Below are 20,539 nucleotides of genomic sequence, written 5' to 3'. Positions count from 1 at the left end.
CCAGCTGCGGGAGGAGAGGTCCAGGGAAGCTCCCAGAAGGAGACAGAGCTTCGACATGGTAGGGAATACGGGCTTGCTAGGCAGAGGCCAGGGACGTTTCGGTTTTTCCAAGGCGCGTGGCTCGAGGAGGTCAGAGAACAGGGTTGGGGGCCAGGAGGTGCGTCCGGAGTTGCACTCGACATGAAGGCTCCTTCCCAGTCTGTCTACAGACGGGAGAGGCATCGACAGTCTTGTGCTTAGGTGGCCGTGGCCACTGCACTAGCGGCAGGGGTCCGATAGGATGTGGCATGCCAAGTCGCTAAGGCACCCCAACTCCCAACACCGACCTCTAAGGCACTGCCTGAGATCCCGCAGGAGCCCCGGGCCGGCCCCAGGCTTTTCCCCTCCCGGCAGCCACCGGTCCCAGCCTCGGGCCACTGCTGGCATTTTAGCAAAAATCTCCCAAGAAACAGGGGGACTGCACAGGCCCCATGCACAGAAGGGCCCCGTGGTCTGTGGTTGTCTTGAAATCCTGAAGAAAGTCCACTTCTAGCTTGTGTGCTCTGCGGGGGACCCTGGGGCAGGTGGAAAGTGGAAGGGACACTGCGTCCGGGGTGTCCCTGCTGTGCCGCACGCCTGTAGGCAGAGTCCAAGAAGCCCCATGAGCAGATCTGGGGGTGCCCCTGAGGTGAGAACCCCAAAGTGAACACAAGGTAAGTGTGTTGCAAGGAAGCCGGGGGGGCGGTGCACCACAGCCGCTGGGGCCACACTTCCCCTTAGAACCAGAGATGCCTCCTCACACGGGAGGGGTGATGTGTAGCAAGAGCACCGGGAGCAAGGGCCGCCACACGCGCTCTCAGTGGTGCCCTCCCTGCCCGCCGTGCCCTCCCTGCCCGCCTCGCCCCAGAACCGTGCCGATGCCCGGGAGGGGACGGGACAGTGGGGCCGCCAGACCCCCTCCCAGGCCCTCCCTGCCCTGTTTCCCGGATGCGGATGGAGCAGCAGGCAAACAGCCGGCCCAGCTCCGCACTGTGCGAGCCCCGGGGCTGGTAACGAAACCCAGGAGCCTGGACGCCAGGCGCGGGGGGCACTGCGTGGCCTCAGTGCTCCCGCCCGCACTTGCGGTGCAGAATGGCATCGCGCGAGGTGAGAGTGAGCAGGAAACGTGTGCCGAGAGCTGTCCACTTTCTGTACTTAGAATAGCGTTAAAGAGCAAACACCGCCGCCAGGGACGGAGGGCGGAGAAGGGGAGCTCTGGGCTCTCCCACCTTCCCGGGCACTGTCCGCAGCGTGTGCCGTGGGCCCTGCCCTTGCTCTTCCCCGTGGCTGGGCGCGCAGCGTGAGGAAGGCCTGGCCTGCGCCCCTCTCAGGAGCCACCTGCTGGGGTTACTTCCGCCCCCACCCCCGCGTCAGCTGGGGGACGGAGGTGACCTTGTGGCTCAGCGCCCCCCCCAGGAGCTCAACACACAAAGGGTTCCTTTCAAGAGCCCCTGTTCGGGGCTGGAGGCCCCCAGGAAGGGTGGGGACAGCTCCCTGAGGCTCTGTCCTGTGACTGTCTTCACCAGCCTGGGCCTCCCTCCCTGCCTCCAGAATGCTGAGCACAGGGTAGTTCGTCGTCTGCGCAGAGAGGAGGGGACAGAGGGCTGGACCGAGCCGTGATAAAACGGTGTGGAATAGCCACTGTGCACTTTGAACCCACTGATCTGCGGAACGGGGCTGTGACCACCCACGTCCCGCCTGGCCTGGGGGCAAGAGGCCGGGCCCTCTTTTCTCAAGACACACCCACCTTCCACACCAGGAGAGGGGGACAACTGGGGGGGCTTGGGCCAAGAACCTGAGTCTGGGGGATCTTCGTCATCAGGCCCCACCCCTGGGGGCTCTGGCTGTGCCATGGGAGACTGAACTTGGGCTCAGAGCCCCCCCAACCCCCGCCCCAGCCTGGAATTTCATGAACTCACCTGTGTCCTATGCAGACTTCATCTGTGCTCGTCTGGGCACCCGAACAACAGGGACAATGACACCAGCCGCCAGGGACCGTGCCCCTGTGGGAAACACACCTGCTGCTTCCCTTGCGGGGCCTGCTTCACCCCTGACACCGGCCCTGGCCCGGCACGAGGCCTGCGGGCCACCAAACACGAGGCTGGCTTTCACTTGCAGAGACGGTAGTGGGGCCCCCACGGCCACCTCCGGAGGGAGGGACGGGCCGCGCTGGGCGTGGGGGCTGAGGGACCCCGGGCCCTTTGTGGGACTCCATGTCCTGTCTCAGCCCTGGGAGGGGGAGGGGAGCGCCTCATTTCAGGAAAGGAGACCGAGGCGGTGGAGATCCTGGTCCAGCCGCTGGCAGGAGGGTGGGGGAGCTTATGGGCTGCGGGGAGAAGGCTGAGGCCGCCTCCCCTGCCGTGCCGGGTGGGGGTCCTGCGGGGGCGTTAGAGCCAGAGACCACTCCGTACCACGGGAGGGACCTGAGGCCACACAGCCCTCTGGGAACTCGGATTCAGGGGGCCTGGCCAGACCCCTGCCCCCAGGAAGGCCGCCCTCCCCGGGCCCCGCCCCCCCCTCCTCCCAGGGCCTCCAGGGACAGCACGTCCCACACCTCCCACCTGTGCTGCCTGACTCTGTCTCCCCCAGGCTGCCGAAGGCTCGAGTTACCCAGGCTCCATCTGCCCAGGCCTCTGCACAGCTGGGGACGCTCTCGGAAGCTCTGTCCCTCGCCTGGGCATGTCACATTCCTGCATACCTCCCCGTGGCCCACTGTCCCGCTCACAGTCAGGACAGCCATGGGTGAGGGAGCCTGGGGGGCTGCAGCTGCTGGATGGGGGAGCCTGGATGCGGCCCAGCCGTGCCCCAGGGCTCCCAGCTGCGCCCCCTCACCTCCCCCGTCAGGGCCCTGGCTCCCAACCCAGCACAGGGAAGGCAGTAATTCATCACTGGGGTCCACTGGGGCCACCTGGGGGAGCTCTGGTATCTTGAGGGCAAGGGAAGGACTTCCCCAGAAGGGGTTGTCCCATGAAAGGCAGGACCATGGGACGTTTCCAGGGTCTCCCCTCATCCACTGTGGGTCACGGCCTTCCCCGGGGGCGGGGCGGGCCCCGCAGGCTTTGTGCTCTCCGGACCAGCCCAGCTGGGGGCACACCTTTCAGGGGAGACCGCAATAGCCCTGATCCCCGGGTCGCTGCCCTGGGAGAGGATCCGTCTGGGGAGGTCTCCCCACTTCTGGGGGCCACCCAGGTGGGCCAGTGTACAATGGGCAGTTCCCACTGAAGTGGCCGGAGAGGAAGGTGGGCGGGGACCCCCCAGACCTCCCCACCCCCTGCCTGCCCCACTGGGACTGCCACGGCTGTTGCGTGCTCTCTGACCCGAGTGGAAGCTCCTCGGTGCAGAGAAGACTGTAGCCATCCAGGAGACAACTGATGGGAGCCACGTGGACGCTCTGGTCTGATCGGGCCATTCCACTGGTGAGAAAACTGAGGACCCAGGAGAGGGTCCCTCTCTCCACTCTGCTGAGCCTGGGTCTTCCCCCAGGACCCGGGTCCCAGCGCCACGGATCGCCAGAGTCCTGGATGTCCCGACTCCAGCCTCAGCATCGCTTCCACTCTTGGGGCTGGAAAAGGAGTGAGAAAGCTTTTCGGGGGGACTTTCCTTTCTGCCTTCCCACAGCTGGGAGGGAAGGGTCCTGCTTCTTCAGTGCCAGCGCCGAGAAGCACGGTGGGGGGGGAGGCAGGTGGGAACCCCAGCCCCTCTGCTCTGTCCCGACCAGGCCTGCCCCTTTGTGCCCCTTCCTCCCCCCATGAGAAGATGCTGGGGACTCACTCCGTGGAATGACGGCCTTGGACCTCCGAGCAGTCTCGAGGGGCTGCCCACTCACACCCTTCCTCAGAGGCTCTGGTCACTGCAGCCCCCCCAGCCCCCCTAGCACCCCCCACCCCCACCCTGAGCAGACCTTGTGCAGTGCAGACCAGAAAGCTCTAAGAATGGGGGAGGCCGCCAGTGTTGAGCCGGATGCCCTCTAGTCCTAGAATTTGCTCCAGGAGAAGAGAGCTCTGGGCAAAAGGGCAGAGGGGCCTCGGATCCCAGGACCCAGCGTGCTTCTGTGCGAGCGGAGCCTGGCAGGAACTCCGGGCCTCCGTGGGCCCCGTGCCCGCTGGGCCGGCCGACGCTCCAGACAAGGGCAGAGGCTGGAGAGGCTGGAGAAGGCTAGTCTCATGCCACAGGCCTCCCCAAGCGCAGCAGAGAGGCCAGGCTCCGGGATCCGAGGGGCCTTCCCACGGGGCGGTAAGGGTCGGAGCTAAGGACGAGCAGGAAGGGTCTGTGGGGGGCTCCCTAACTTCTTCAGCTGCGGGCACCTGCTGGAATTGGGGCAGGTTTCTCCTCCGCACATGCCTTCGTCAGGCGAGCCCCTGGGGATCTCCCAGTCGAGTGCGGCCAATTAGGTGGTGCTGTGAACCGGCCCCGCAGGGGTGTGCAGCGGCTTGGGCGGCCAGGGCGGCCAAGGGCAGCGAGGAGGGATGGCAGGGGAGGGGAGGGCAGGCAGAGCAGGGGAGGAGGCAGCAGGGCCTGAAACCTGGGAGTGTCTGGGGCAGGCCGCAGGCCACCCAGGGCGGTCCTGGGGCTGCCGTCGCAAAGTTTCATAAACCGGGGGCTTCCAACCACAGAGCTCCCTTACCTCCTGGGTCTGGAGACAGAAGTCTGAGCTCAAGGTGTTGGTGTTCCGTTCCTCCAGCGGGAGAAGCTGGTCCTCATCTCCCAGTGCGGACGCCGCCGGAGACCCTCGGCTTGCAGGTGAATCGCTCCGATCTCGGCCCGTCTTCACACGTGTGCTTTCTCTGTCCAACCTGGAGCCTTTTTTGTTGTTGTTTTTTTTAACAAGTCACCAGATTAGGGCCCACCATTCTCCTCTTAAGCGATTCTACCTGCAAGGCTCCTATTTCCAAATAAGGACCCATTCCAAGGCACTGGGGCTAACATTGTGCATAAGAATTTGGAGGGCTGTAATCTAGCACAGCCACGGCTCACCGCCCCGTCGGACTTAACTGTGGGAAACTCCCCTTGGCCGTCCCCCCCAACAGGCACCGTGGTGTAGTCTCCTCAACAAGGCCCCCAGGAGGGCAGAGGGAGGGCACTGGGGCCAGGCTGGGATGGGGGTGCACCTCCCCAGCAAGAGTCGTCTGGATGCAGGGGTGACCGGTGTCTGAGACCCGAGGCAGACGCTGCCACCACGCCCGCACCCCTGGATCGCCCAGGCCCGCGCAGCCCGGGGCCAGAGCAGCTCTCCTGTCAGCCTCTCCCCAGAGCCCGGCCTGCTCAGCACAGCCTGCGCCTCAGCCCCACTCCCAGAACCCAAGCCACCAGGGGGTGACCACAGGCGGAGCTCTGGGAAGAACGCTGGGGTAACAGCTTCTGGACCTGGAGACGAGGATGGACCCCCAAAGCTGGGCCACCCAGCCCCCAACACTCAGCCCCATCTGGGCTCTGGGTATCTCCAACCTGGGGGTCCCGACAGGAAGAGGGCATGTGTTCACCTGGGGCCTGCCTGGGGCTCTCCCATCTCACAGGCCTCCCCGCCTCTCCTGAAGGGGCCCAGGAAATAATCGGAGGAGCGGACATGGGGAGGCACCCAGGGCTGGGGGAGGGACCACATCTGAGCCACTGCTCCAACCTCATCAAGAGCCAGGGGCCTCCACCCTGCCCCCACCCAGGAAACCAAGACCAAGGCCAAGTGTGTGTGCTGGGGAGGGGGTTGCATCTCAGGACTCCGTGCGCCGCTGCCCCTGGGATGCGGCCCTGGCTGCCCCGAGCTGTAGGACGGGCTTGGAGGATTCCAATGGGCACCCATCACGGGGATACTAAATGACGTCTCCTCCTGTCTGCTGGGACTCTGGTCAGTGTTGCGGCTGTGGGTTGTATAAACGGCAGGGGGCAGGGACGGAGCCACCAGGTGGCGGCTTCCCCCATCCCTCCACGGAGCACCTCCCTGGATTTGATGCAGGCAGTCTGAAAGGGGGGAGCCCCCGGGGTGGGGGATGGGAGCTGTGGCTTCTAGACGGTGCGGCCACTGGGCTGGAGTGAACGCAGAAGCCCTGCCTGCCAGGCCCCACGCAAGGCTCCCCCACACCGCACAGCCCAAGTCCTCCACCCGGGTCCCGGTCCCTGGCGCTGACTTCCGAGGCGACATCCCGGCCTCCCGTCTTTCCGCCAATTTGGAAGCTGGAGGCAGATGAAAAAGCAGAGAATTGTCCAATGAAGATGCTCTCTGGGAGAGAAGGGGCCAGTGCTCCCTGGGACGTTATGTGCCCCTCACAGGGTAGCCCCGAGTGGGGTCATGGGCTCCACTGTCCACTCACAAACACGGAGGACGGACTCTGCTCCCTGGCCCGGGGTCTGCCGGCCGCTGGCTCTCCCAGACCCTTCTCAGAAGCAGCCACAGCTTCCACGTGGACGGAACCTCGCTGGGCCCCTGTATTTCTTTGTTGAGGATCAAGGTTGGGAGAGCTGGAGGGGAAGGAGGGGTTAGAGAAACAACCTGCGCAAGGCGGCACCCCGTCCCCCGCAGGGGAGGGATAGGACCCTCACCTCAGCACAGACAAGTGTCAGCGTCCCTCTCTCTTTGAACATGGAGGTTGGCAGTCCCCGGTGTCGGGACCCACATCCGGCCTCCACCTTCCCCAGACAGTGCCCACAGTTGTTGCCTCCAGAAACCCAACGGAAAGTTGTTGCCCTGGGAGCTGCCACTTCAGTGGTGGGGACCCCAGGGCAGGCTCAGGGAGGTTCATGAATGTGCCTGAGGTCACACAACCTCTGTGTTCCCAAAGCCACAGATGCCTCCCATGGGACACGGGCATCCCATCAATCGTGGCGACTGATCTCACGGGGGCGTAGTAAAGTCCACCCCTGCGGACGGGGTGCAGGGTCAAAAATAGCCACGGGGCTTCCTTTCTTCATCCCTTCCTGTGCCCGACGTACACTTCAGTCCTAAAAATGTCAGTGGGGCAGGATGAAGGGAGTGACCGAGCCTGCAGGGACTAGGGGGTGGGGAGGTCTCGCAGAACAGAGTGGATGGGGCGGGGGCCGGGTGGGGGTGGAGGCAGCCAAGGGCAGGGTGTTGGAGCCAAAGAGGTGGGACAGCATCAAGTAGGAGTTATGAACGCAGAAGGGGGACTTCTAGGCCCGGGACCTCCGGGAATGTTTGGAGGTCCTGCCGGGCACTTGGGGCTTTCAATACACGCAGACGGGCTTTGGGAGACGTCGGGATGTGAGTGCGTGGACCGTACACACCAGCCTCCCAGCTCAGTCCGCTGCGGTGCCCAGGAGCAGCGGCATCCCGTGGCTGTGAGCACACTGGGGCGCAGATCTTGGCTTCTCCTTGGAGAAATGACTGACGGCAGCAAAGGCCAAGATGAGCGGGGGACATCTTACGGAGCAAGAAAGCAAGAAAGTGCTCAGGTAGTGACTGGGACACACCGAAGGACCCAGAAGCCGGCGGAGGGCTCCCGAGGTACAGGTCCGGGGAGATGAGGGGAACGGAAGAGACAGCGCTAGCCGTGGACTGCGGCCATCGAGTAAAACAGGAAACTGTGAGTCTGAACCGACAGAGAAACTGATGAATTAAAAGTCTGATGGGACCAGGATGTTTGGTCTCAAATTACCCGCTTCCAAACCGCTGCTTAATTGCAAAGGAGAAATCGGGAACTTGACGGGGGCAAAGCGGATCTCATCAAGCCGTCCAAGAAAACATCATCTGTAACTGAACAAAGCAAAATCTTCCAGCGCCTGACAGGGTCCCCTGAACACACGGCCCCACTTGTACGGTATTCCTGCCGAAGAAACACAAGGTAAGTCTCCAGGTGAGTGTTGTGGGTAGAATAATGGCCTCCCCAAAGATATGCACCTCTCGGGGCCTGGAGCCCGAGGCTTGGAGACGGAAAGATGATCCGCGCTATCCGATGAGGTCGATCTAATTCCGTTTCCTTAAAATTGGAAAACTCCCTGGCTGGGTCAGAGGCACGTGCTGGGAGAGGGAGCTGGGCCCTCCTCAGCGCCGGCTACGGAAGTGGAGGAAGGGGACCATGAGGAGGCCTCTAGAACCCGGGACGGCCCTCAGTGTACAGCTGGGGAGAAAAGGTGTCTTGGTCCTCCTGCCCTGAGGAAGTGAATTCTTCCAGCTGCGGAAGGAGCCGGAAACGGATTCTCGCCTCGGGCTTCCAGAGCGGAGGCAGTCTGCCCACACCGAGATTTCAGTCGCCAAGATCCCTACCGGACTTCCGACCTACGGAACTGTGAGGGAAGGGGTTTCTGCTGGGTGAACTGGTAAGTTGACAGTGATTGGTCCCGACAGCAGTGAAAGACTAACAGTGAGGAGCAAGTGGGTGACCCAAGTCGAGGGGCACAGCGTTAGTGATGAGCACACAGAATTCCTCAAAATTCATAAGAACAAATATGAACAGCTCTTTAGAAAAAAAACGGGTGAAAAGGAACAGGCATTCGATAAAAGAAATATAAATGGACGATGACATTTGAGTAGGGTGATTAACTTCATTTGCAATTAAGGAGAACAAAGTAAAACCATGATGAGATTTCATTTTATTCACCAGCTTGGCCACCCTGAGGATACCAAATGAAGGTGACAGTTTGGAGCAGGGGACTGCAATGTACAGCCTTCAGCCAGACTGGGCCAGCCAGTGCTTTTATAAATAAAGTTTTATTGGAACACAGATACTCCTCTGGTAGGTACTGGTGAGGGCTGCTTTCAAGCTACAACAGAAGAACCGAAGAGTCGTGACCGAGACCATATGGCAAGCAGGAAATATATGCTGTCTAGATTTTTTAAAAAAGAGAGATTTGTTTATTTATTTGAGAGACAGAGAGAGCCAGTGAGCACACAGAGGGAGAGGGAGAAGTAGGCTCCCCACTAAGCAGGGAGCCCAACGCGAGACTCGATCCCAGGACCCGGGGATCCTGACCTGAGCCGAAGGCAGACGCTCAACCGACGGAGCCACCCAGGTGCCCCTACTATCCCTTTACTGAAAAAAGTTTTCCAGTCTCTGATGTAAAGGAGTCCTCGTAAGTACTTTGAACAGCCCTTTGGCGAAATCTGGTAACGTCAAAGGTGTGCATAGGCTTGAATCTACAATTCCACTTCTACAGGTCTGCTCTAGAGAAACTCTACGGGAGGACAGAGACCAGCACTAACGTTCACTGCACCACTGTTTCTAAGGGCGAATAACGGAACGGCTCTGGTGCCCTCAGCAGGCGCGTGAGTACATGTATCTTGGGCCGTTTGAACAATAGAATTCCAGAGCAAAAATGAATGGCTCTGAGGAGCAATTTGACAATGAATCTTGCCAACAGCTGAGTGAAAAAGGAAGTTGCAAAAGAACACATATGTATAAACCCATTAGTATAAAAATAAAAAATGCAAAAACGCTCTACCCCAACACGCAGTTCAATTAGTTAGGCTATAACTTTTGGTTTCTTGCAGCGAAGTCCAAAGTAACAATGGCTTAAAGGGGGTGGTTTGTCTCTCTCTGGTATGGAGGATGTAGCTAGGGGCTGGGATGGCGGCTCTGCTCTGTGATGTTGTCCAGAGATCCAGAGATGCAGGCTCCTCCTAGCTCGCTGTTCCACTCCCACCACGGTCCGCATGGCCCAAGACGGCTTCCTCCCACAACCTCCATGCTGCAGACAGTAGGAAGAAGCACCCGTAGCTGCAAAGGAGGCTGCGGAGTGCGCTCTCTGTCCTAGGCAGCCGTACATGCTGGCAAAACTTGGGAGACTGCGTAAATGAACACGAGGACACAAGCTGTAAAGTTCCCCACAGTCTGGGCACATGCCCACGGGTGGTAAACCTCTAAAGGAAAGCACGGGAGTGCTAACGTCAGGGTAATGGCGATCCCAGGACAGCGGCGAAGGGGACAGGAAGGTGGAGGCGAGGAGGCGCCACCAAAGGGCACGTCTAAGTTTCCGTCTTAGAGCCGAACGGCGGAGTCATGAGTATTCCTTATTCTCTGTTAACACATACTTTCAAGCTTCATACTCCATCATAAAAGTGAAAAAGGTTACAGAACGTATGTGTGATTTATACAAAGGGCAATGAATGGCACGTACTATTGTGGCTTTGAATTAAGAACTTATTATTATTATTTTTTTTAAGATTCTATTTACTTTAGAGAGCAGAGGGGGAGGGAGAGGAGTCTCTCTAGGCTGAGTGCGGCGCTGGGCCTGGGGGCTGATCCCCGGACCCCGAGATCACTACCGGAGCCTAAAACCAAGAGTCCGGGACTGTGCCACCCAGGTGCCCCTGCATTAAGTACTCCTGACCGGGCATTCCCTCCTCTTCCCCTGGTGCCTGGGGGTGCTACAGAGCTTTCCCTACCTAGCGGCTGGGAGAGTGGAGCTGAGGAACCAGCTTCTGTTCTAAGACATAAGGTCCTCCTGGGTGCCTCCTGGGTGGCTCAGTTGGTTGGGCAACTGCTTTCAGCTCGGGTCATGCTCCTGGAGTCCCAGCATCGAGTCCCACATCGGGCTCCCTGCTCACTGGGGAGTCTGCTTCTCCCTCTGACCCTCTCCCTCTCATATTCTCTCTCTCAAATAAATAAATAAATAAAATCTTAAAAAAAAAAAAAAAGGCATAAGGTCCTCCGGGTGTCCACAACCGGGGGCGCCCTTCTACCCTCTCCCAGCAGCCTCGGGTTCCTGGGGCGGTCCACCCTGCTTGGAATTACCTGCGTGGTCCTGAGAAGGCCCTTCCTTCCCCGCCCTCCGTGGCCGTGCATGCCTTCAGCGGACACACGGTGAGCATCTGCCCGCGCCGGGCATCCACAAACGCATCAGGGCTTTTCTCTGTTCTCTCCCCTCCCCAAGCCCTTCCTCCTCCAGTCCCATCTGTTTCTCCAGGCCCGGCGGAGAAGCCACCTCCTTCTGGAAGCCCTCCTAGATTTCTCCGGCCCTTCTGTTCCCCAACCTTGCTGTCCTCTCGGCGCGTGTCCTTTGCTCCGGCGCCGCTGGGACGTCAGACCCGCAGGGCGCCGACCCGCGTGCCCTTCCGAGGGGCCGACCCGGGGAGCGGGTGCCACGCTCTCTCCTGCGAGCTGTGTGCTCCTGGCGGGGTCGCCAAGCCGCCCTGCGCCTGCGCGTGTCCCCCGTAACCCGGGGTGCCCGCTCCTCCGAACAGGCTCAGGGCGCAGCTCCCCCGCTAGCGAGCCCCGGCCCGGGTCCCGAGCGCGCGCCCGCACAGCCGTCCCGCGTGTAACCGCTCAAGGTGAACCCTTCCAACCGCTCTCCTCCGAAGGCGCCGCGCTTCTCGCCTGACCCCCCCGACCTTGTCCTGCAGCCCCTGCAAGGCGAGGCTCGAGGGACCAGACCCGCGGGCGAAGCCGCCTGAAGCTCGGGACCCGGGCCGGACCGCAGAGCCGGGTAGGCCCCGCCCCCGCCCCCGCCGCGGGCCCCGCCCCCGGAAGCCCGCACCCGCTTCCCATTGGCTTGCGGTCCGCCGAGGCCCGCCTCTCCGGGCCACGCCGCAGCCTTCCCCTCGCCAGCCCCGCGGGCCCGGCCAGGCCGGCCTCTCATTGGTGCGTGCGCGCGGAGCCCCGCCTCGTGCCGTCACTTCCGGGCAGGGAAGCCTGCGGAAGGCGGAAGTGTGCGCTGAGAGGCGGTCGTGAAGAGCGGCCGAGGTGGCCCGGGTCGGTCTCTGGCTGCGCTTCCGCGTCTGGGCGCCGGGACACGGAGGCGGCCGGCGACAGCGAGTGGGGGACGATGCCGTGAGGCAGCCGCAGGGCCTGGCGGGGTCTGGAGGTTGACCGTCCCCGCCGCCTTCGCGCGAGGCCGCCGCCTCCAGGCAGTCGCCCGTCCGTGTCAGGGTCTCGCATCCCCGGTGCTCCCAGGGCCTCGGACCGGGGCGCCCGGGCCCTAAGCCCCGCGCGATGACCGCGGCCGCCGCCTCCAACTGGGGGCTGATCACGAACATAGTGAACAGCATCGTGGGGGTCAGTGTGCTCACCATGCCCTTCTGCTTCAAACAGGTGCGTCCAGCGGCGCGGGGTCGCCCGCGGGCCGTCGGGGGCGCTGGCCGGCCGGCGGGCGTCGGGGCGGGTCGGAGCCGGGGCGGGGTCGGAGCCGGGGCCCCCGCCGGCCGGGGCCCGAGCGTCCGCGCGGCTCGCGACTCGGACGCGGCTCGGGCGCGGGTGCCGACCGCAGGGTCCCTGCGTGTCTCCGAGCGCGCGCTTGCTTGCGGGGCGCCCGGCTGCAGCCCTGCGGGCCTCGGGGGTGGGCGGGGGCGTGGGCGCCGAGGTGACCCCAGAGTTCGCCCACTGAGCCGGGCCGTACGTGAGTGTCCGCTCCGCCGAGAAGCCTCTGGAATCGGTGCCACGCGACGGTGCGCCCGCGGGGCTGCACCCCCCGGCTTGCGTGGGGTCCGCCCGTGGACCGGTCTTCGGCGCTTCGCCCAGGGGAGGCTGCTGAGCTCCTCGGCTCGGGCACCTCCTTCCCTCAAGCCGAGCTCCTGGGCCTCACGGGTGCCCGGGCTGGGCTTGCCGCGCCCCTGCGCCCTGGCGGGGGCCGCGCGTGTGCGGGGGGCCGGCGGCCGGCGGGAGGCTGCGGCGCGGACCAGTCTGGGGATGAAGCCAGGCAGGGAGAAGTGGAAATAAAGTGGGCGCCATCGTTTAATTTTAGGCTAAACACTTTGCATTTTCGTACTTAGCATCTTCGGGGTAAAAATAGCACCAATTTTTTTTTAAATCTGGAGATTATTAATCCCCCACCTCAGCCCCGCGGCCTGAATTGCTTCCCAGTTCCCAGGCGAGTTGTGGTGACTGTGCTGGCAGACGGCGGGCGGGAGGACAGGGACTCTGGCCGCTGTAGAACCAGGGGCAGCCCCTGTGACCTCACACTGAGTCCCAGCGCGCCCGGCCACTCGCGGGCGTTTCTGGAAGGACTGTGGGCCCCAGGCTGCACGGAGACTTGCCCGGGAGCCGCGTCCCGGGGCCGGTGTGTGTTTGGGTCTGTAAAGTGCCGTGGCCGCACGGCTCTGCGGGGGCTCCTGGGCAGCTGTCGGACCCCGGTGACTCAGCCCAGCGCAGATCTGGGTCTGGCGCGTGGTGGGCACGAGGCCCCGGCCAGACTAACGTGCCCAGGAAGGCTCCCGCTTAGTGGTGGAGGCCTGCGTGCGAGCACAGGACCGCAGGGGGTCCCCCGTGCTGAGGGCCTGGCCCAGCGGGGGCAGCCTCTCATGTGGGCGCAGCACCTGCTCCCCAGGAAGGCCTCGGCTGGGGCACCGCGGCAGGCCAGGGGCAGTTGGAGGACGTGTGTAGTTGGTGTCCGACAGCCGTGTCATGGTTTTGGGGTTCTTTCTGTTTGTGTGATTTTAGTAACTTGGGTACTTTCCAAAATAAATTAACATTTCACTCAAGTGTGACACGTATACAGAGAAGTGTGCTCTTGGGTGTGTTCTTGGTGATTTTTTAAAAAGTGAACGAACACACGGCACTAACTCCCAACTTAAGGAGCAGAGCACGGCCAGCACCCCGCGCCCTCCCGCCGGGCCACCATCCCGCCTGCAGCGCCGCAGAGCAGTGCACCTGTGTCGTGGAAGCAGACTCCTGCATGTCACCTGGTGTCCCTGCTGCGGACTCCTGCGTGCCCTCTCGTGTCACCTAGTGACCCTGCTGCGGCTGTGCCGGTTTCAGTCCTCTGCCTCCGCTCGGCATCCACGGCGTCGCCTGCCTGCGGCTCCGTGAACACCTGCACACAGGCTCGGACGCTCTGTGCGTTTCCCGGGGGTGTTTCTCAAGGGCAGGGTGTACGCTCACCTCCAGTAGAGGCCGGTAGGACACTTGTTTCTTCGGCTTTTAGATCACGGATAAACCCCTCTAAACACCAGCAGACAGGTGTCTGCGTGAACACTTCCGTCTCTTCCGGGTGAATCGCGAGGAGTGCGATGGCTGGGTGGGAGGGTGTCTGTCAAGTCCTAAGAAAGGCGACAACGTCATTTTTCATCTCTTCCCGCCAGAGCGTGTTCACCGCTGCTGGCTGCTGGTCCAGGGGGCTGGAAGGCAGCATAGTGGGGGGCGCTCGCAGGGAGCCGCGGGCGGGGGCGGTGGTTGGCAGCGCGTAGCTAGCTGTGCGGTAAGACTCGCCGGGGCCACGGAGGCAGTGGCGTCTCTGGCACTCTTTCAGGGTCACAAAGCACGTGGTCACCACCTGTAGGGAATTGGTCCCTTTCAGTGCTGGGAATTATCACCTGTAGGCAGGGGAGTGAGGCAGAGCTGGGGCCTGGCATTGGCCAGGGTCGAGGGAGGCCGAGGGGGTGCTCGGGAGCCACGCGGGTGAGGCGGCAGCACCGGGTCACTTTGTTTTGTCTTATTGTCTCCCTCCCCTCCAGTGTGGCATCGTCCTGGGGGCCCTGCTGTTGGTTTTCTGCTCTTGGATGACGCACCAGTCCTGCATGTTCCTGGTGAAATCTGCCAGCCTGAGCAAACGGAGAACGTACGCGGGCCTGGGTGAGGACGGTGGCGCTGGGCACGGCGGCTGGGCGTCCCCGAGCCCTTGCCTGGGGAGTGCGGCGTCCGCGACCCGGGCGTTGGGGCCTTGCTCCTTTTTTACTTACTTTCCTTCCACTTCATGCTTAAAGAGCTCCTTGAACAGCAGGTTTTCTTCCTTATTTTAAAGGTTTTAAAAAAGATTTTATTTATTTATTTGACAGACAGAGATCACAAGCAGGCAGAGAGGCAGGCAGAGAGAGGGAGAAGCAGGCTCCCCGCTGAGCAGAGAGCCCGATGCGGGGCTCCATCCCAGGAGCCTGGGCAGAGGCTTTAACCCACTGAGCCACCCAGGCGCCACTTATTTTAAAATTTAATGCTGTTTTTCAAAACCGTAACTAGAGGCAATGGTCTTCCCCGAGGAGGTGAGACTTGCTCTCCTGTTTCCCGTTGATGCAAACACCTGTAGAGGGCCTCCCCTTTGACATGCAGGCAGGACCAGCGGCCCCCTGCTCCCCTGTGCACTTGCTCCTTGTCTGCCTCTCCTGAGCACCCGGAGCCTTCCTTCGGGGCCGCCTGCTGGGGGCTGTGGTGCTTTGCTACTTTGAATGTCGTGGAGGAGATGACCGTTCCGCCCGGGCCGGTGGCCGGGATCCAGCTCCCTATCTCTCTAGCGCTGCTGTTTCCTGATGCTCTTGGTTGTAATTTCATTTCCTGTAGGTCTTTTTCCTTTGATTTCGGCCAAGGGCCAGGAGGCTGTGCTTTCTACTTCCTTTTGGTTTGCGCTGTTTCCTGGGGCACTCGGCTCGGAGGGCAGGGGCCGACTTTCCCGCCACCCTCAGGCTGCTGTGCTGGCGAGATCCGGCCTGGGGGCTCTCAGGAGCTGGGGAGAAGCCCTGGGCCCCGGATGGAAGCCCCCCTCCCACCCCGCTGCCAGTGTGTGGCCGGGACACTGGTCCGCTTGTGCTCTCAGAGCAGAGAGGCGGTGGCGAGAGGAAGTGGCGTGCGCGCTCCAAGGGGCCAACTAGAACAAAAACACGTGCAGGGTCCTCGCGCGTGGGCTGTGGCGGTGCCACCTCCGGTTTCCTCCCAGCTCGTCTGCTTTGCATCAGTGCCGCGGTCCTGGCGTCTGTTCTGAGCTCAGAGCTGAAGGCGCGCCTCCTTCCCTCCTTGCCCGTGCGAGCGGTGCTGTCAGGCTCTCGGTGCCGGAGCCACACCAGGAGGTCGCAGTTACAGGTGAACGGATCCCGCGGAGAGCACCTCCCGCAGCTCGGGATGACGTGTGCTCCGGGGCGCCCCTTCCTCCACCTGCAGGGCTGTGACTTTTGGGGTGATCTTTTTCTCCCCTCTGAGGGTCACCATTTGGCGGGGTTCCCGGAGCAGACGTCCCATGAAGGCCTTGGCTGGGCCATGACAGAGGACATGTGACCCTAGACCGCGGAGACTGGTGGCTTTGGACAGCGGTCTGAGTATTCTTCGAAAGTCCCTGAGAAGGCAAACCGGTTTGGCTGGATGAGAGCGTCTGCCAGGAAAGCAGACGGGACACCCTCGAATGTGGCTGCCCGGGGCTGCTGCCCTGGGCTGCTCGCCGTGACTGGAGCCCAGCTGCTGGAAGCAAAGACGATCCCGGTCCACCGGCTGTCCTCGGTTGTGCCTTTGCGAGCCAGACAGCTCCGTCGTGCGAGCTCCCACAGACCGTGTGGCCCTGTGGGCAGCGTCAGATGCCCTGGGTCCAGCCTCGGGCCCCGCACTGTCGCTCAGAAACAGAGGCCCCGCCACTTGCATGGGAGTCGCGCACGGGAAGAGACGAGATTCTCTAGGGCGCTTGGTCGGCGGCCCCACCGCGCCGGGGCAGGCTTACTGAAAGGGCCTTTTCTTCTCACGCTCTGCCTTCTCCTGGCCCAGAAACCCCGTGCGAGCTTGCAGCACAGTTGGAGAGGGTGGCCTGAGACCCGTGGCCCCGGGGTTCGGGATAAGCAGCCTCTGTTGGCAGAGCCCCCGGCCCCAACACGCGTCGCCTGCTGGATCCGTGGGTGCCAGGAAGGTTGGGGGCAGGCATGTGGCCGTGTGGCCTTCGGCCAGACCTGGAGACAGAGCGGGGCCCAGAGGGGCCGACACAGCTCCACGGCAGGGGTGGAGTGTGCGTGGGGCTGGTTTCACGGAGGATGTCTGCACGTGCAGACGCCGGTGAGACTGCCACCGTGCCTCAGTTTGGTGAGCCCCAGCGGTGACCCCAGTGTCGCCCCTTCCCCGTGAGCGGTGTGCGGTGTCTGGTGGGGAGGGCGCCCTCCCTGCGGGGATCACGGCGCTGGGGCCGTGTCTGTTGGGGGAGCTTCTGTGTGTTTGTGGTGGTCTGGCGGCTGCGCTTGCGCCAGGTCGGCGCGTGTCCCCCGCGTCTCACCTGCTCCTCCCTCACCGTGTGCATTGTTTCGCGTAGACTTTTTAAAAAGACTTTATTTATTTATCTGAGAGAGAGAGAGAGAGAGCACGAGCAGGGGGAGGAGCAGAGGGGGAAGCAGGCTCCCCGCTGAGCAGAGAGCCCGACGCGGGACTCGATCCCAGGACCTTGAGACCATCCTCCGAGCTGAAGGCAGACGCTTCACTGACGGAGCCACCTGGGCGCTCTCATGGAGACTTTTCTAAATCTCGTTTTCGGAAGATGGCCCTGCCAGCCAGTCAGCCTCCCGCAGTGGTCTCAGCCCCCCAGGGCCTCCCCAAGGACCGGACCCCACTGTGCTGAGTGTGGCCTCTGGGCTCCCCGTTGTGTGCTCCAGATGCTTCTGGCACTGTGTCTGGGGTCCTGGGGTCCTGGTCAGCCTGCCACCCACTCTGGGCCTGGGGTGGGGCCTGCCGAGGGCCTGTCTGGCCAGTTTTCTCCCTGCCGGTCTTCGGACGTGTGACCCACATGCGTGGATATGTGGCTCGGGCGTGAGGGCTGTGGAGCCAATCTTTCTGGTGCCCGGGGGTCTCTATACCCTCATTGGCCCAACAGACGTTCTTCCGGCCTCTGTGCAGGTGGCACTGGGGAATCACGTAGTCCAAGGCCTGGCTCCGGGGGCGGCTGGCTTGAGGTCACCCTTCTGTCTCGAGCAGCACAGTTTGGTGTGTGAACCACCTTCTCTGCCCTGCTGATGCTGGCGTTCATGAGGAGGAGGCTTTGGAAAGCTGGTGGAGAGAGTGGGAATGGGGTCAGGGTCCTGCGCTGAACCGGGAAGTCTCAGCGTCAGCCCTGTGTCCTCAGCAGCCTTGGAGCCACAGGCCGGGCAGTGGCTCCCAGGAGGAGAAGCTCCTGCCCGGCCTCCCAGGGAAGGACCGGGAGAGGCCTCCTGACAGCAGTCCCCGCTCCGCACGAGAGCACTGGCTGGACTGGTCCGAGGCCACACCTCCTCCTCGTCCGCATGGCCCGGCTGCTGGCTGCAGAGTGTCTGTCCCAGGGAGAGGCAGAACCCCTCCTCAGATACCTGCTGGCTCGCTGGGCCTGGCCCGTCACTGTGGTTCCTCCCCCGAGGGACAGTCCCGGGCCCGCTCAGCCATGCCAGGTGGGAGGCTAAGGCGGGGGCTGCTGGGCATTTTTGTTTGGGACTCGGGGTTGGAGGTTGCCGAGGGATCCGCCCTGGAGGTGGGGAGTGGGGGAGCCCAGGTAAGGAAGTGGCTGAGCGGGGCGGCCCGAAACTGGGATGGCCCCGTTGGGTTGTCCTTGTGGGTATCTGGGTGAAGAGAGCCACCTCCCATCTTGGTCCCCTGACTTGCTGAAGTATTTTCCGGTTCCCCGTTCTCCAGGGTGCAGGTGTGTTCTGGAATGTTTTCTCCGAGCATTTGGAATGCGCTGTAGCTGTTCAGCTTCCTCGCAGAGCACGATCGGCTGGGAGGGGGCCACCTCTGCGGGGCACTGGGTTGTGTGGTCCCGTCCGGAGGCGCGCTGCCCAACGGCTGTCCTTGGGAGCCTCGGAGCGCCTCCCTTGGGCGACAGCAGGCCTTGGGGTCCTTAGTCTGTGAAGGGCTCAGCTTGGCCTGGCGTCTGTGACGAGTCAGACAAGCCGGGAAGGCCAGCGTGCCCCTCAAGGCTGGTGCGGCTTACCGGCCTTCTGCCTGTTCATGGCCTCTGTCCTGTGTGTGACGTGCCAAGCTCCCCTGCACTTGGCAACACTGTCCCTCTTCCTAAGTCACTGGGAAGTGGCAGGCACCAACTGGCTACGTGTTTCCTGCTCTCTGAGTCTCCTCGGAAAGGGAAGCTGGGCTGTGCTGCTGCGCGCACTCCTTCCTGGCCTCTCCTGGGAGTTGGGAACTTCCTAGAGGGTGGGGGATGTGGGGTTCCCGGGGCCACGGTCGGGTCCTGGGGGGCCTTGCCTTCGTCTCTCGGCTGCTCAGGGCAGTTCTGCTGTCAGGGAGGAGGGACAGGCCTCTCTTGTCCGCTGCGGGACACGCTGTTCTCAAGCCCGGCTCCTTGATCGTCTGCCTCGAGGGGGCAGGCCTGAGACCTCTTATCCCTTCGCCCCCCAAAGTGCCCCACTAGAAAGGATTCTCTGAGTTTCCCTCTGGAATCACAGTGGGTGAACCTAAAGCCTTTAGCCAGGTCCCTCTGGCGTGGGCCGCAGAAGTGTGGAGACCCGTGGGCACTGGGCGCACCCCCGACTTGGGCTTCCCCAGCCTCCCTGGCTTCCCGGCCTCCCCCGACCTGGGAGCCCGCGCGGCCTCGGTCACGGGCACCCCTCCCCCACGGCTGCAAGCAGGGGACCACTGCTTCACAGGGACAGGTCTCCTTGGTTATTTCTAGTGAAAAAAACCGACTGCCTGTGCCTTTCTCTCCTTTTTATTCTTTTCTCTGTGGTTTCCGTTTGTTGAGTAGACCCGAGAAAAGCATGGGACCAGAATCTTAAAATGCCCTCCCTACACCCCCAAAATGCCAGACCAGCAGGTTTTTGTCCAGGGGCCCTTCAAGGCTTCCCGCGGGGGGGGGGGTGTGCGGGCGTGGCGTCCGTTCCGTCCGACTGACCCCGCTTCTCTCTCTCCGCGCCAGCGCTGCACGCCTACGGGAAGGCGGGGAAGATGGTGGTGGAGACCAGGTACGTGCTGGCGCTTGGCCACCTCTGCCCCCCTCTGCCCCCTCTGCCCCCCTTCACCGCCCCGAGGAGAAGCCTGAGGGCCTTCACACCCTGAGCCGCGCGTCTCGGACCTGGACTGCTTTACGCGGTGGTGCTTTTCTCGAGTGTCACTTAGTGTTGAAAGCGGCATTTGTCGGCACCGTAAAGTAATCTGGGTTTGGGCCGAAGTCCCATGTAAGTCCTGCTAGGGAGGATGTGAGAATGGGGAACTCGGGGAACTCAGCCCCGCTCCCGAACCCCATGTGTCCCCCTGCTGCACACGTGGTTGCCTCGAGGCCGCGCGGAACGGTCCTATCCTCCCCCTTGGAGTAGAGTTTCGTGAGATGACAAAGTTGCTGGAAATGGAAAGTTGCCCTTTTAGGCTTGTAAGTTAGGGAATTGTGGACTCAGGGGAGCGGCCCTCTGAAGGCAGTTGATGGTTCTTTTCACTCGTGGAGCATCAGGGCGCGTTCGTCCGTTCGCTGGGAAGAGCGAAGCGCCCGGGTCCCAGCCCAGGCCCGCAGGCGGGCGTTTGCAGGACACTGCCTCTTCCTCCAGCTGGCCTCGGCGATCACGGGCCAGCCGCGTGGTGGGGACGGGTCTCCGTGGGGGGTGGGGGGTGGGGGCTGGGGGGTGGGAGGCGAGATGGCGGAGTCCGGTGAGGATGGGGCCCTTCAGCCCGACCTCGTTCTCTGCAGCATGATCGGGCTGATGCTGGGGACCTGCATGGCCTTCTACGTTGTGATCGGCGACTTGGGGTCCAACTTCTTTGCTCGGCTCTTTGGGTTTCAGGTGAGGGCACGCGCAGGGGCCCGGGGCCTTAGTGTGCTTGTGGCTGCTCGTGTGGCAGCTGCTGGCGACACCCCTGCAGGGTTGCCTCTCAGCCCCCGGGGGTGGGGGGCAGGGGCAGGGTGAGGCCAGCTGCCTGCGGTAGGTTAGGAGAAGCTTCTGGGCGCTCTGGGGTTAGTTCCAGGCCCGCGGGTTGGAAGCTCTGGGGAGCCACTGGGGTGG

At 62.7% G+C, this 20,539-nt stretch overlaps 1 protein-coding gene and 2 long non-coding RNA genes across 12 annotated transcripts in view; 2 read left to right on the top strand and 1 right to left on the bottom strand.

Moving 5' to 3' along the window:
* Nucleotides 1-967: 967 nt before the first annotated feature.
* On the bottom strand, nt 968-4,003 carry LOC116578237. Its single transcript, XR_004280787.1, has 4 exons — nt 3,920-4,003; nt 3,336-3,580; nt 1,938-2,021; nt 968-1,596 (listed from the first exon to the last, which is right to left on the bottom strand). It is a non-coding gene; the product is annotated as an uncharacterized LOC116578237 (long non-coding RNA).
* A 518-nt stretch (nt 4,004-4,521) lies between these two features.
* LOC116578312 lies at nt 4,522-11,395 on the top strand. Of its 3 annotated transcripts, none has more exons than XR_004280813.1 (4): nt 4,522-4,758; nt 9,121-9,229; nt 10,656-10,766; nt 11,264-11,395. It is a non-coding gene; the product is annotated as an uncharacterized LOC116578312 (long non-coding RNA). The 3 variants fall into 3 exon arrangements; XR_004280814.1 differs by having other exon boundaries at nt 10,659-10,766; nt 11,306-11,389; XR_004280812.1 differs by having other exon boundaries at nt 11,306-11,389.
* Nucleotides 11,396-11,583: 188 nt separating this feature from the next.
* The window catches only part of SLC38A10 (solute carrier family 38 member 10), a 39,846-nt gene continuing 30,890 nt past the window's right edge, over nt 11,584-20,539 (top strand). For 7 of the 8 annotated variants that reach the window (XM_032319419.1, XM_032319417.1, XM_032319416.1 and 4 more), the window contains exons 1-4: nt 11,584-11,993; nt 14,351-14,468; nt 19,465-19,510; nt 20,227-20,320. In XM_032319419.1, coding sequence (XP_032175310.1) covers nt 11,895-11,993; nt 14,351-14,468; nt 19,465-19,510; nt 20,227-20,320 — 357 coding nt within the window. In that variant the 5' untranslated portion in view covers nt 11,584-11,894. Of the gene's footprint in view, nt 11,994-14,350; nt 14,469-15,761; nt 15,911-19,464; nt 19,511-20,226; nt 20,321-20,539 lie in introns of those variants that run through there. The other variant, XM_032319420.1, reaches the window with a different exon arrangement.

This window comes from Mustela erminea, chromosome 18 (assembly GCF_009829155.1).
Source record: "Mustela erminea isolate mMusErm1 chromosome 18, mMusErm1.Pri, whole genome shotgun sequence".
Classification (NCBI taxonomy): Eukaryota; Metazoa; Chordata; class Mammalia; order Carnivora; family Mustelidae; genus Mustela; species Mustela erminea.
This window is presented reverse-complemented; position numbering and strand designations above follow the sequence as displayed.